The sequence below is a fragment of the Halichoerus grypus genome, chromosome 3 (assembly GCF_964656455.1).
Source record: "Halichoerus grypus chromosome 3, mHalGry1.hap1.1, whole genome shotgun sequence".
Taxonomy (NCBI): domain Eukaryota; kingdom Metazoa; phylum Chordata; class Mammalia; order Carnivora; family Phocidae; genus Halichoerus; species Halichoerus grypus.
The window spans coordinates 88,703,256-88,717,281 of record NC_135714.1 but is presented as its reverse complement, the minus strand read 5'-3'; the positions used below and the strand labels follow the sequence as shown (position 1 = coordinate 88,717,281).

The following is a 14,026-nucleotide window of genomic DNA, read 5'->3' as shown; positions in this document are numbered from 1 at the left end:
CATTTCACAATCATTTTCTATCTTTTGTTTATCTGGCTTCCCTACAAGACTATAAGCTCTATGAATACAGAGTCTTTATCTGTCTTATTCACCCCTATAGTCCTCAAGGCCACTTGGCATATAATAAGTACTTAAAACTTTTTGAATAAATGAATCTTTTAACTTAATGAATGGCTACATATAAATCATCCTTGGAATTAGAAAAAAAATCACCTGAGAGAATTTTCCTGTAAACTTAAAGATCTTGGAATAAGAAGTAATGGAGCCACTAGAGAAGTGACGTTCACGGCTAGTCAGGGAGAACCAAAAGGCCTGCCTAGAAGGGCAAGACCCGACTGGTGTAGAGATGTTTTTAGATGTGCTCAAAATTGTGTTAATTACTGAAAATGAACGCCTGAAGGGAGTTTTCATCTCAAACAACCACATTTACAACATATATATGCAGCCCGTGCTTGAATATTTATAGGGATACAGAATTGCAACCTCACAAGACAACCTGTCAACTACATTTTGAGACCTTAGACCTACTAAGAGTAGCTTAAGAGAGTCACAAGAATGAATAATTATGGACCAAAAAGTTCATACCATCAGTTAATTAAATCACATACATAGGGGCGTGTGGGTGGCTCAGTCAGTTAAGTATCTGCCTTCCACTAAGGTCATGATCCCAGGGTCCTGGGATCGAGCCCCGCATCGGGCTCCCTGATCAGCGGGAAGCCTGCTTCTCCCTCTCCCACTCCCCCTGCTTGTGTGCCCTCTCTCGCTGGCTCTCTCTGTCAAATACATACATACATACATAAAATCTTTAAAAAAATAAATCACATACGTAAGTGGCCTTCTTGGCACTGTGGGCAGCACATCAGTCTCATGAAACACAAATATAAAAGTTATTAATTAGAAAAATTATTTATTTCTGCTCCTTTCACACATCTTATTGTGCACGAAAACAGTCTTGCATACATATCTGAATAATGTACTGTCACACACTCTGTTTAAAGGCAAAGCACCTCAGGTAAAGCTGATCATCTGTCCAGAGTTCTCAGCTTTTGGGATCTTGCTTCCTGATTTTACATTAATTTTTGAAAGTTGGAAATGTCATCTCCAAAAAATGTTAAGGGGGCTGTAAAAAATAATCACTTTATTCAATTATAGTTGTAGAAATGGAGTATATTTTAAGAAATGAAAAACTAAGAAGAAAATGTCACTTAACATCGTTGGTACATCAGTATAGGCCAGCAGGAAAAATACCGTGATAAGCTTGTCTCTTTGATACCAAGCAGACATTCTAGTTCAAGCATTAATATGCTTCTGATTTTTCACTAGATGCTTCTTTTCTGCTGTTTCACTCTTTTTCCATATTTTACATCAGAGGATTAGTACAGCCTTTAAAAGTTCATTTACAGGAGCAAATCCAATATCCACTGATTTCTTCTCAAAAGGCATTTTTTAACCCATCAGATAGCCCCTGTAGGAATAAAATTTATAAACACAAAAAGTGAATACAAAGCAACATTTCGAAGCGCCCGAATTTTATGATGAATCAAATGACAATCTGAAAATGTAACTGTGTGATTCCTCCTTATGGTTTTTATTTCGCATCTTGCCTCCCCAATAAATGACTACATTACTGGGCTTCATTTCCATTATCCTTTCCCCTCAAAGAATAAAGTTACAAACCAATATGCTCCAAACCTGCAAGCAAATGAAAAGACACTCACACACCTGCAGGGCATGAAGCTCTCCTTCAACCAGGACTGATTTAAAATGCAAACACACAGCTAGGTTATCTATTTCCTCAAATCACAGAATTAACAACAAAATGAAGAGGAAGGAAAGGAAAATGCCAATAGGTATACAATAATAATATGGAGAAATGGCGGGTTACACTAAGGAAATCAACTAAAAAACTGAAAAGTGCTGTTGTGTCTACTTAAGTCTAAATGTAAAAGGACCCTGAGTCAAGAAGGCAAAATTAGGCTTCATGTTCAGTGTCCAGCAAGTAACAGTTATCAAATAATAAATATCTGCTAAATACAAATGTGAATGTTACAGAGGCAATAAAACAAACACTTCAGAAAGTGGCCTGTCAAAAAGGAGTAAAATAACGTTTTTTAGCACATGTAGAATTAAATTTCAATTACACAGAAAAATCATGTATATGCATTCTCCTAGTCCCTAAATGACATTAATTGAGTAAAGTACTATTATTTTCTTACTTTTATTTTTCATTCCCCCTTCCTTTAGAATTTTTTCTCTGAACTGATCCTATGATCTTAGGACTTAGGCAGGAGCTCCCTAGCTTTTCTCATCAGGTTTAATAAACACCAGCTCAAACTGCTAAAAAGGCAATTTTTGTCACTCGGACTAAAACAGGCCTTTTGGGGGCGGCTGGGTGGTTCAGTGGTTAAGCATCCGGCTATTGGTTTCAGCTCGGGTCATGATCTCAGGGTCTTGGAATTGTCAGCGCCGGGAGTAGGGCTCACGTTCAGCACGGAGTCCACTTGAGAATCTCTTTCCCTCTCCCTCTGCCCCTCCCCCCACTCTCTCTCAAACGAATAACTAAATCTTTAAAAATAAATAAACAGAAAATAAAACAAGCCTTTTGTCCTGAGTTGCATAATATCTATTCAATAGACTATTTTATACAGCTTTGTAACAGACTTGCCTAAAAGCGGAAACCCATCTCTCCACTCCCACCAAACACTTTGCCTAATTTTAGGACATCAACACATGACACAGCACGCCATCTCTTATTTTTTTCATTTTTACGATTCTTTTAGGTCAAAACTACCCTAATAGTGAAGACTCTAGAGAATCTAATGACCATTATTTTTCAGAAGAACCAAGCACAAATTTATACCAAAGTCTCCCACCCAGTACCCAAACATCATTTCTTTAAACCTGTGCACATTTAAAAGGTACCCAAGGCAGAGACACAATCCCACATACAGTATCTTATGAATTATATGAGAAAAATTTTATTTTCAAAATGAAAACTGGTTTTCTGTAACTTTGTACTAGTACTATAAAAATATTAGGCACTAAAATTTGACTTTTCACTTTAAATGTACTGTCATATATGTAAATAGTCAAGAAATACTCATTTTTTTAGTGGCCATGTTTCTACAAAAGATATGGCATCAAATAAAGCCATGTTTTGATTTGTAAAATTATATCTGTAGGGGAGACATCAGGTCTCTAAAAGAGCATAAAAGAAAATATAAAACTAAAAGTACCAATTCATTGCTATTGTTTTTTCCTTTTTAAAGGTTCCTCTTACTAAAGATATCAAACTCTTTGTGAAAGACTTCAACCCTGGAGGTTACCATGATGAATCTTACATAGCATAGCCATCCTTTATCTCAGATGCTAGCAACTTATTTTATCTGAAAACACCCTTTGTTACCGGTGTTTTTTAATGTCCTTTTGTTGTTGCTGTTCCACTTATTATGCATCAAACTGTTTATATATGTTAGAACATCAAAGATCATTTGTGTGCAAAAATACAGACATATCCCCTCCTTGCTGGTGATACTAACCATGGCCCTATTGTGTGCAACATGTAGGCCCACAGACATGGCTCATCATCTTGTCTGGGGCCTACAAACATTCCAGAAAATGCAATACTGTTGCTTCCCTTTCTTTTCTAAAATTGTCTGTTTCTTCCCACTCTGCACCCAGGAACCAGGCTTTAGGAGGTGCAGATGAGGAATCATATCAAAAAAGGAATCATAAATTACTTCCTCTTAAAAATTTAAATCCTAGATTAGGCTGCATGACAATTTACAGGAAGAAGCAATTATCTGTTTAGACCATTGTTCTGCTTGGATTAAATCTAAATATAATTTACACCTGGGAGATTATATATAAAGGGAGTATACCCTATTTCCTATTGTTCACTTAGTCAGCAATCTTGGATGCTGGCCTATAAATGGGGACAAGAAGACAAATATTTACATAAATAATTGAAACAGTAAGATGGAGGCAGTCCAGAGAATTAAGCACTTTCTAAAGCTTTCTTTTTTTTTTTTTTTTTTTTTAATTTTTTTATTGTTATGTTAATCCCCATACATTACATCATTAGTTTTAGATTTAGTGTTCCATGATTCATTGTTTGTGCATAACACCCAGTGCTCCATGCAGAACGTGCCCTCCTCAATACCCATCACCAGGCTAACCCATCCTCCCAACCCCCTCCCCTCTAGAACCCTCAGTTTGTTTTTCAGAGTCCATCGTCTCTCATGGTTCTTCTCCCCCTCCGATTTCCCCCCCTTCATTCTTCCCCTCCTGCTACATTCTTCTTCTTCTTTTTTTCTTTCTTAACATATATTGCATTATTTGTTTCAGAGGTACAGATCTGAGATTCAACAGTCTTGCACAATTCACAGCGTAAAGCTTTCTTTTAAAGCAGTAAATAGCTCTATTATCCTACATGTCAAATGCCCAAGCTAAAAAGAAAGGGCACTCACATCCTAAGGAGAGGACCTAAAACCATAAGGAAGAATGAGCAGCTTAGGTAGAATAAAAATAAATCTCGTTCTATGGGCAAAACCAGCCTACTTCTGTTCTGCTATATGCCTACAAAAGTTCCATCTCTTTTGCTTAATTTGTAGTAGCCTCCTGATCTCTCTGGGAGCCTCCTCTTTTCTTGTTTGGCTATGGAAAAGTTCAGCCTCTTCCATACCAATATACCTTTACCAACAGAGCAGAAAAAAAAAAGAGGAACAAAAAGAGGATGCTGAAGTACGTAATTCTTCATACAATTTAGCCAATGGCCAAAAGTATTTTTTTTAAGATTCTATTTATTTGAGAGAGAGAGAGAGAGCACAAGCAAGAGAGAGGGACAGAGGGAGAGGAAGAACCAGAGCCTGATGCAGGGCTCAATCCCAGGACTCTGGGATCATGACCTGAGCCAAAGGCAGACACTTAAACAACTGAGCCACCCAGGTGCCCCAAAACTATTTTCCCCAAACAAAAATAAGAGCCACTGGCAGAGGAGACTGAAGGAACTATATGGCTACACAGATATTCAGCTGACAAAGAACACTGCTCTTTTCCCACCCTGCTAAGATGTGAACATGACTGCAGGATTAAGTACTTCTGACTTCCCAGGGGAAGTCTGCCCATTCTACTCCAGATGTGTTAGAGACAATGGGCAGGTGAAGCCACAGCACAAGTGAACTTGTGAAGCTCACACACATTCCTGTATTCCCTTTTAATGTCTCTTATAATAAAATAAGGGAGTATCAGTTCTAAGATATCAGTATCATTGACACTTGGATGTTTAACATATTCCCTAAAAAATGAATTTACTAAGAGCTAATCTTTGTATGGTATGTTTGCCCAAAGTTTCTGCAGTTCCTAATACATCCATAGGTGCAATGAGAATATAGGGAAATGTGATCAGACTTGTCCACATTTCAAATAACGATCTCAAATGGAATTATAAAAGTTGCCATAAAACCAGTCTGTTTTTGTTTTAAAGATATTGTATGTTTTCTGCAACAAAATTTTCTTACCAGGCCTGCAAACATAAATTCCTTCCTCATAAGAATTTAAATCCTAGATTTAGCTGCATCACACACGCACACACATGAAATCCTTTTCCCAACTTTTTGGAGAGGCAATAACTCCCTGTCCAAGGCTTAATGGGTTTTCCTTATACCAGTACTCAGAGAGCAGCAATAATATTCCCTACTATCACTATTACTACTGGAATCCCATATTTTATAGATTAACCAAAAAGCAATTTAAAGAAACAGTATCACCAGTCAGTGACGTTACAGTAAAATAACAGTACGGAGATAACACTCAGAAAGACCTACGGATCTCAATTTGGCTACTAACCACAGCTATAACCTCGAGCAAGTCATAAATTTCTTTAGTTCTCAGAACTGTTATCTGTTTAAATGAAGGTTAAATTAAATCTCCCATGATTTTACGTGATCCAAGTAATTATTTTACCACCTTGCAACAAAAGTTAAATTGCTGATTATAAAAGTACTTAATAACTTACGGCAGTTTCATTCTCATGAATACTCTAGCCATGAAAAAACTCAATAGGACACAGACGAATCCAATGAATAGAAGAAGAAATCTATTGAGTTTTGGAATGTTTGGTGCATTCGATCGGTCCAGGATTATGAAACCTAAACCTCCCATTGTAAACAGAAAGCTGGACGCGAGTCCTTCCATAATATATTGTCCATTTACTCTGAAAAAGACCACAGCGAAACAGTAAGTGAAAATTCCCAGAAAAATAAAACACTTGTCTTTAGATTGAAATTCCTATTTCTGCTAAAATATTTTTGTGCTAATTTTTTATTCTTACCGGTAAAACTATTTTACTACATTTCTGTGTATTCTTGTCAACAAAATTTATTGAGCCTATTATGTATCAAGCACTATTCTAGGGTCTGGAGATACAACAATGAAAATCTGTGTCTTCATGGAGCTTTTATTCATAAAGTTTTAAAACCTCAACTAACACATCTGTCTATGTAAAATCAGTGCTGAGATTTTATTAGCTTAAAAAGCCAATTAGTGTGGGCGCCTGGGTGGCTCAGTTGGTTAAGCGACTGCCTTCGGCTCAGGTCATGATCCTGGAGTCCCTGGATCGAGTCCCGCATCGGGCTCCCTGCTCGGCAGGGAGCCTGCTTCTCCCTCTGACCCTCCCCTCTCTCATGTGGTCTCTCTCTCATTCTCTCTCAAATAAATAAATAAAATCTTTAAAAAAAAAAAAAAAAAAGCCAATTAGTGTATATATATGGACTCTTTACCCATAACTTTTGTTTAGCTTTTTAAAATTATGGCATTTAAATTTCTATTATCAATTTCAAATTCTGAATTGGTTAGAAATGTTTCTAGAAGTTTTATGAGAATTAATAAACCTCTTGGGGCACCTAGCTGGCTCAGATGGCTAAGCATCTGTTTGGTTAAGCATCTTGGTTTTGGCTCAGTGGGTCATGGACTCAAGCCCCACATGGGGCTCCACACTCAGTGGGGCATCTACTTGAAGATTCTCTCCCCCTGCCCCTCCCCCCACTCGCGTGTGTGTACGCTCTCTCTAATAAACAAATAAATCTTTTTTAATAATCAATCAATAAAAATAATGTTGTTTCAAAGGGAAAATTTTAAAAGTGTTTTTACCCAGGGCTCCATGAACCCCACAAGGATTTCCAGCAATCTATAAACCCTTAGAATTATATGCAAATTTTTATATATATGTATATCTGATTTTTCTGGGAATACAGAGCTTTCAAAACCCTGAGTTCATGGATCCCCAAAAAGCAAATTCCTCTGTTAAAGGGATAATTTATACGTAGGTATATGTGACGGAAGGTATTTTTTGTTAGCTAATTGCTTTAACTGAAAACACAATACATGCACTAGGCTCAAAATTCAAACAGTGCCAATGACAACACTATGAAGGGTTCCCCTACCATCAAGATCGCCTTCCCCCACTCCCAAAGAATCACAATAATCTTTTCGGGAATATTCTATGCAGGAATACCATTAAAATAAGTGTAAATGCAAATATATAGCTATATTTGGTAGATAGTTATCAAGTGGAGTTTATTTTATTTTTTAAAGATTTTATTTATTTATTTGACAGAGAGAGAGGGGGAGAGAGCAAGCACAAGCAGGGGGAGCGGCAGGGAGAGGGAGAAGCAGGCTCCCCGCTGAGCAGAGAGCCCAATGCGGGGCTCGATCCCAGGACTCTAAGATCACGACCTGAGCCGAAGGCAGATGCTTAACCGACTGAGCCACCCAGGCGCCCCTCAAGTGGATTTTAGAAAGCAGTACTATAAGCACTGCTCAGATGAACCAAACCACACTGGAATGGTGTTTCATTACTGAAATGGAATGCCCAAATCCCCAAAATTATTTTTTTTTATTTGATAGTATAATCCAGGGGTCCACAGACTTTTTTCTTAAATGGCCAGACGGCACATGTCTTAGGCTTGCAGGCCACATGGTTTGTGTCACACATACCGCTGTAGCTTGAAAGCAGCCACAGATAGTATATAAACAAATGGGCATGCCTAGTTCCAATAAAACATGACGTACAAATAAATAGGTACCCGCAGTTTGCTGATCCCCAGAATAGCCAAAATGTATTTTAAACCAATACCTTCCTTTAAATAAGCAATCATGTCAATCACTGTGAAATATTTTATTTCCTATAAATAAGTAACATACTTCTATTCTTGCCCACTTCCTGCCATCTCTGAAGTTAGCATTTTAGCTATTACCTAAATGCAGATGGACCCACAGGTTTCACTACATTTTTAGAAAACATCCATACCCAAGCAACAATCCTTCCCACCAAACCATTCAAAAAGGTAAGTGTTACCTGTAGGCCAAGAAAGCTACTGGTCTCTGATGTCCATGTTCATCGGTCATAGAACCAACACTTGGAGGCTCAACAATAACATCATAAATTATTCCTATATGGAAGACAATAGTATAGATTAGAATGGATTCCTAATTTTTATTTTTTTTTAATTTTTTTTTTAAGATTTTATTTATTCATTTGAGAAACAGAGATAGAGAGAGAGAGAAAAAGCATGAGCAGGGAGAAAGGCAGAGGGAGAGGGAGAAGCAGGCTCCTCGCTGAGCCAGGAGCCCGATGTGGGGCTCGATCCCAGGACCCTGGGATCATGACCTGAGCCGAAGGCAGACGCTTAACCATCTCAGCCACCCAGGAGCCCCTGGATTCCTAATTTTTAAAAAGGGTTAGAGTTTTCATGTCTCTAAAGGTTCATTTGTATTTCAATAGGACTGCTGTGATATATTATGATAATCAAGTGAAACCCAGCTAATCTCCTAAACTTTAGATAAACCATTCAAAACTTGAACTCAATATTTTTGAATATTATCTCTAAAACAGGTATTTGATAAAAGAAATTCATTCAGTAACTGTTTCTAATACTCAAGATACTCCAATTCTCCACAATAAAGGAGATTTAATATTAAGGCTATATTTTAGTTCAAGAAAATGTTCCACGTATGCTTGGATATGTTTCTATCAGTTGAGAGGTAATTAGATAAATTTTCTTGCTTAAATATAAAATAAGGAGACATTTTTAAATCATACCAACAAGCAGACAAGCAATACTAGAGATTCGTGATCATTAACGTTAATGTCCATCACTTAGGTCACAATGTCACTGTGATCATTAATACTAATGTCCATCAACATTAATAGTTTCCCCAATCTCCCATTGCCAACATCTATTCTTTACCTTTTCTACTATTCTCCAACATCCTCACTTCCAGCTTTTCTTAAGCATAATAAGACTGTGTCTCCCTCACCCTTGACTAACAAAGCAATCACACAGGAATTCCCTAATCTCTCCACCACCACCGAATCTATAAAGTAGCATCTGCATCCATCCTTACCTCCTTCCTTCCGGCTACAAGAGAGAAAGAGTCCCTCCTCCTATCAATGTGGGATTCCTTCTGCAATGATCAGGACTCCATCCCCTTTCACCTTCTCACAGATTTGGATCCTTTGGCTAGCTCTCCTCCTGCCTATATTTTCAACCACTCCTTCCCTACATCAACTCTCCCTTGACTCCAAACCCTCCTAGTTAACATCCTATTTCTATACTTCCTTTTTGAAACAAAGTCAGACTTCCTTCTGGAAAGAAAAAAAAAAAAAGGTAAACTTTTGTCCCCTTCCTCATTTACCCTTCATTCTTCAACTCACTCCAACCTGGCATCTGCCTCCACTGATCTTACTCTTGCTAAAGTTGCCAGTAATCTCCGTGTTGCCAAATTCAAAGGACATTTTTCAGTTATCTTAGGAGGCTTCCCAGTGGCACTCAATCCAGTTTACTAAATCCATTTTCTTTGGAGGAAAATTGGCTTTTGTGACACTCCTGTCCACGTTTTCTTGTTACACCTTTAGCAGGGCCTCCCCTTCTATAAAACCACTAAATGTTGGGAGTTCCTTAGGGCTTGATCCACTGTCTTCTTTTTCTACATTCTCTCCTGAACTGATCTCATCCCTTCCCAGGGTTTTAATTCCATGTGCTGATGATTAATGATGGTCAGTGTTCCAATACCTATCAAATGTTACCACCAGTAGAACTAGATGTAAGCTCCCTAAGAACAGGGACTTTCTCTATGTTCTTCAATATCTGGCTTACAAGACGATTTCAAAAAAAATCTGTTATTAACCAATTTCAATGGAGACCTCTTTTCTCAATTCTAGACTCAGCAGCAAACTTGACATAGCCAGCTAATTGTAGTTGGCTATGTCCAACTATTACATATCCTGAAGTGACCTCTGGTTCACCGTTCCCCACCAAAAAACCTTCATCTCTTCAATCTCAGAAAATGACCCTTCCAACTACTCAGATGCTCAAAGTTAAGATTCCTTCATACTTCATTCTCTCCAACCAATCCGTACATCCAATCAATCCATCAAGACTACTGAATCTACTTGCAAACTATCTTTCATTATACTTTCCTCCATCTCTGCTGCCACCAACATAGTTAGTCTCAATCAACTACAAAACCCACCTAATTGGTCTCTTGATTCCATATTTATCCATTCTTTTCCTTCTGCCTAGTATTTCCTTTCCCCCAATTCTTCAGATTTTTGGCTAACATGTCACTTCCCTAAGAACCACACTCCAATATAAATGATGTTCCCAACTCCCATTATTTTCTCGTAACTTGTTCTTTCCCTTCAATGAATCTCTGGTATTTGTAATGAAAAAAATAATTCAGTGGAAAAAGATTTATGATATTTAACCTGTCTCAACGATGACATTACAAGCTTCAGGAGGACAGCATCCTTATGTTTCATTGACTATTATTCCCAGTACCAAGTGCCTGGAATTTAATAGGGGCTCAATGCATTATTTGCTGAATAATTCTCAGCAATAAATATTTATTTATACAAGTACACTCACAGTTTTTAGAAGAGACTCCTTTCCAGTGGCAAAACCGATTCCTTGTATGAGATACCTCATGGCCTTGGCCACTAAAAGGTGTCCTTTGCAATCTGCCCCTGGGGTTGGAGCGGAGAATCTCCCCATTACAACAATCAACAGAGAATAAGTGGACAGAAAGAAAACTGTGAGGCTTCTAACAAAGCCTTGGACTCCAAGGGGGTAAGGGTTAGGAGAAAGAGGCTAGCAGATAAAAGCAGATGAAGACTCTATTATTTTTTTTAATCACATGCATTTTAAATTTCATTTATTCAGTACAGTACCTATTAATGTGCTGAGTAAATGTTAATGCTAATGCAATGCTAGGACCAATATCAAAAATATTCAAAATGTATTTTACTTAAATGAGTACAAGTTAACTATCACGATTCTGAATTGAGAGTGGGGAATAGATTCAAAATCACATTCTAGTACCAAGCCCTCATAGTTTCAGATTCCCTCTTCAGTACCAATTCTTTTCACATCTATGAAAATAAATATGTCTATGGCTAGTCCCTTAAAAACGGAGCCACTTTTGCTGTCCCTAATCTTTAAACTTCAATTTTATAACTTCCAAATTAAGTGCTCCACATCCCAAAATCTGAAAGTACAGTAGAACAGTCTTGAGTAAATCCTGAATCTGTGGCTTCAAAGGGTGGTGGCTGGAAGACTAGCTGGATTGCCAACTCATCACTATACAAAACAACGCCCCTTTTGCAACTTTGTATTTGAAAAAAACAAAACAACAGCAACAACAAAAAAACAGGATATGACATTCTGCAGATAAGTACTGCTATTTTCCTAATTCTTTAAATTCTCAACTTTTGCTCTTCAACTTTTGCTTACCTTCTGAAAATCTAACTCCAACCTCAAATATTTATCAAAACCGTGAATTCGGAAAATTCCATTGACATTTATTGTTGATCGGGGCAAAAAAGCAACACCAGACCCTTAGGTGTGAGCTAACAAACCTAAGGACTGTCAAGTCTTTTCCAAGGTTCCAGGGACTATAGACAAAGTAAAAGTCCCAAACGCTCTTGACCAACCATGGAAGTACAATGGACAAGACTAGACTCCTCCAGGATCTCTGTCAAAAAACTTAACGGCAGGCAATAAAGAGAGCAACAATATGGGCTTGAAAGATACATTGGATTCGGATCCCTAGGCTAAGTTGCTAGAGGTGCGGAAAGGCAATGGGCGTGAGAACAGTGAGAACAATGAGAGTAGCCTCTCAGAATACAGAACAGGGCGTGAGGGCAAATAAACCTTTGGGCCGTTAATACTTGAGACCCCAGAAATTCCCTCCACCCTCCGAAAAGATCGAGAGCACAGAGACGCTTCCCCCGGGGGGCTGAGAGCGGAATAGACGCGCCTCCGCGGCGGGCCGGCTCTCCGCGTCTCAGGGCCTCTCGACCCGAGCCAGCCCGAGTTACCTCCGGTGATGAGGAAGTAAGACACCACCACCAGAGCGTACACCGTCATGGCCGACGGCATGTGCACCCAGGGCGGCTTCTTCAGCTTCAGGTTGGGGCATTCGAGCACTAAGAACGGAACGCGGTACAAAGTCTCCATGCTGGTGGCGGCAGGGGCTTCTCTCGAGCTCAAGCCCCACGCGCCACCCGGAAACAGCCCCGCCCCTCCCGTTCGCCGGCGCGTGCGCCGGGAAGAGAATTACAGGTCCGCAACTCTAGAAGGCAGTTTGTCTACCTAGCGGCAAAAGAAAAAACTATGAAGAATGGATAAACAATATGATTTTAAGCTATGTATTTTTAAGCTTCTTTAATCATAAATTTGAATAAGAAGCTCAATTATTGCCAACGAATAGGCAGGTGATTTATGTACCTTCAAGGACCTGCAGGGCGTCAGACGTGGCCCAGCGAGAGAAGCAGGGGAACCTAATCCATCGGAGGCCCTCCCCGTCGCCGGCGCTGGGGATTTGGAAGCTGATTGGACGCGGGCGCTCTAGGTTCCCAGAGCTGCAGGATGAATGGGAACATTTGGAAAATTCTACCTTTTATATTAGCGGATTTTTCAAGAGACTCAGAAAGCCCCAGTTGCTGAACATTTACTTCCCGATATAGTTGCGGGGACAGTAATAACAATTGTTACTAATAATTGCTGAACTAATATATTATCAAAATTTTTAAAATATCCAGTCCAGATGTATCAAAAATATCAAGAGGACATCTCCACAGGATGCCTAAAGCTGATACTTTGACGTGACCAAAATTTTAAATAACGCGTGTCCTCTACTCCACTTTGCTTCTCCCACAGCCATCCCTATCTTCATAAATGCTAAAATCTTTCTGGCCGAAAATCTTGAAATCATCCTGGTTTCTCTCTTTATTAAAACTCCATCTCCAAAATATCAGCAATAATCAAGTGGGTTTACAGCAGAACCAGTATTTATACATAGGAAGTTTTTTTGGGTATTATAAAGCAGAATGTTTCTGAAGTTCCCATAGTTTTATAAATAAGCAAAACTTTGGAACAATTAAAATTATGTTGCCTTAAAAAAATAAGGAAAAACATAGAAATTAAAAGTTTTTTTAATTTGAGAGGTACTTTTTTATTAAATTCAATTAATTAACATATGATGTATTATTAGTTTCAGAGGTAGAGGTCAATGATTCATCAGTCCTATGTAATACCCAGTGCCCAGTTATCCCATTCTCTCACCCCCTTCCCCTCCAGCAACCTCAGTTTGTTTCCTATGATTAAGAGTCTCTTATGGTTTGTCTCCCTCTCTGATTCATCTTGTTTTATTTTTTTCCTCTCTTCCCCTATGATCCTCTGTTTTGTTTCTTAATTTCCATATATGAGTGAGATCATATGATAATTGTCTTTCTCTGATTGACTTACTTTGCTTAGCATAATACCCTCTAGTTCCATCCATGTCGTTGCAAATGGCAAGATTTCATCTTTTTAATGGCTGAGTAGTATCCCATTGTATATATATACCACATCTTCTTTATCCATTCATCTGTCGATGGACATCTGGGCTCTTTCCATAGTTTGGCTATTGTGGATTTTGCTGTTATAAAGATTGGGATGCAGGTGCCCCTTCGGATCACTACATT

At 38.6% G+C, this 14,026-nt stretch overlaps 1 protein-coding gene across 2 annotated transcripts; it reads right to left on the bottom strand.

The window, feature by feature from the left end:
* Window positions 1–887: 887 nt before the first annotated feature.
* OSTC (oligosaccharyltransferase complex non-catalytic subunit) lies at window positions 888–12,594 on the bottom strand. Of its 2 annotated transcripts, XM_036098085.2 has the most exons (4): window positions 12,380–12,594; window positions 8,357–8,450; window positions 6,017–6,214; window positions 888–1,465 (listed from the first exon to the last, which is right to left on the bottom strand). In XM_036098085.2, exons 1-4 carry the CDS (start codon window positions 12,516–12,518, stop codon window positions 1,447–1,449), a joined length of 450 nt encoding a protein of 149 aa, XP_035953978.1. In that variant the 5' UTR covers window positions 12,519–12,594; the 3' UTR covers window positions 888–1,446. The 2 variants fall into 2 exon arrangements, with proteins under 2 accessions (XP_035953978.1, XP_077925189.1); XM_078069063.1 differs by lacking the exon at window positions 6,017–6,214.
* Between the last annotated feature and the right edge of the window lie 1,432 nt (window positions 12,595–14,026).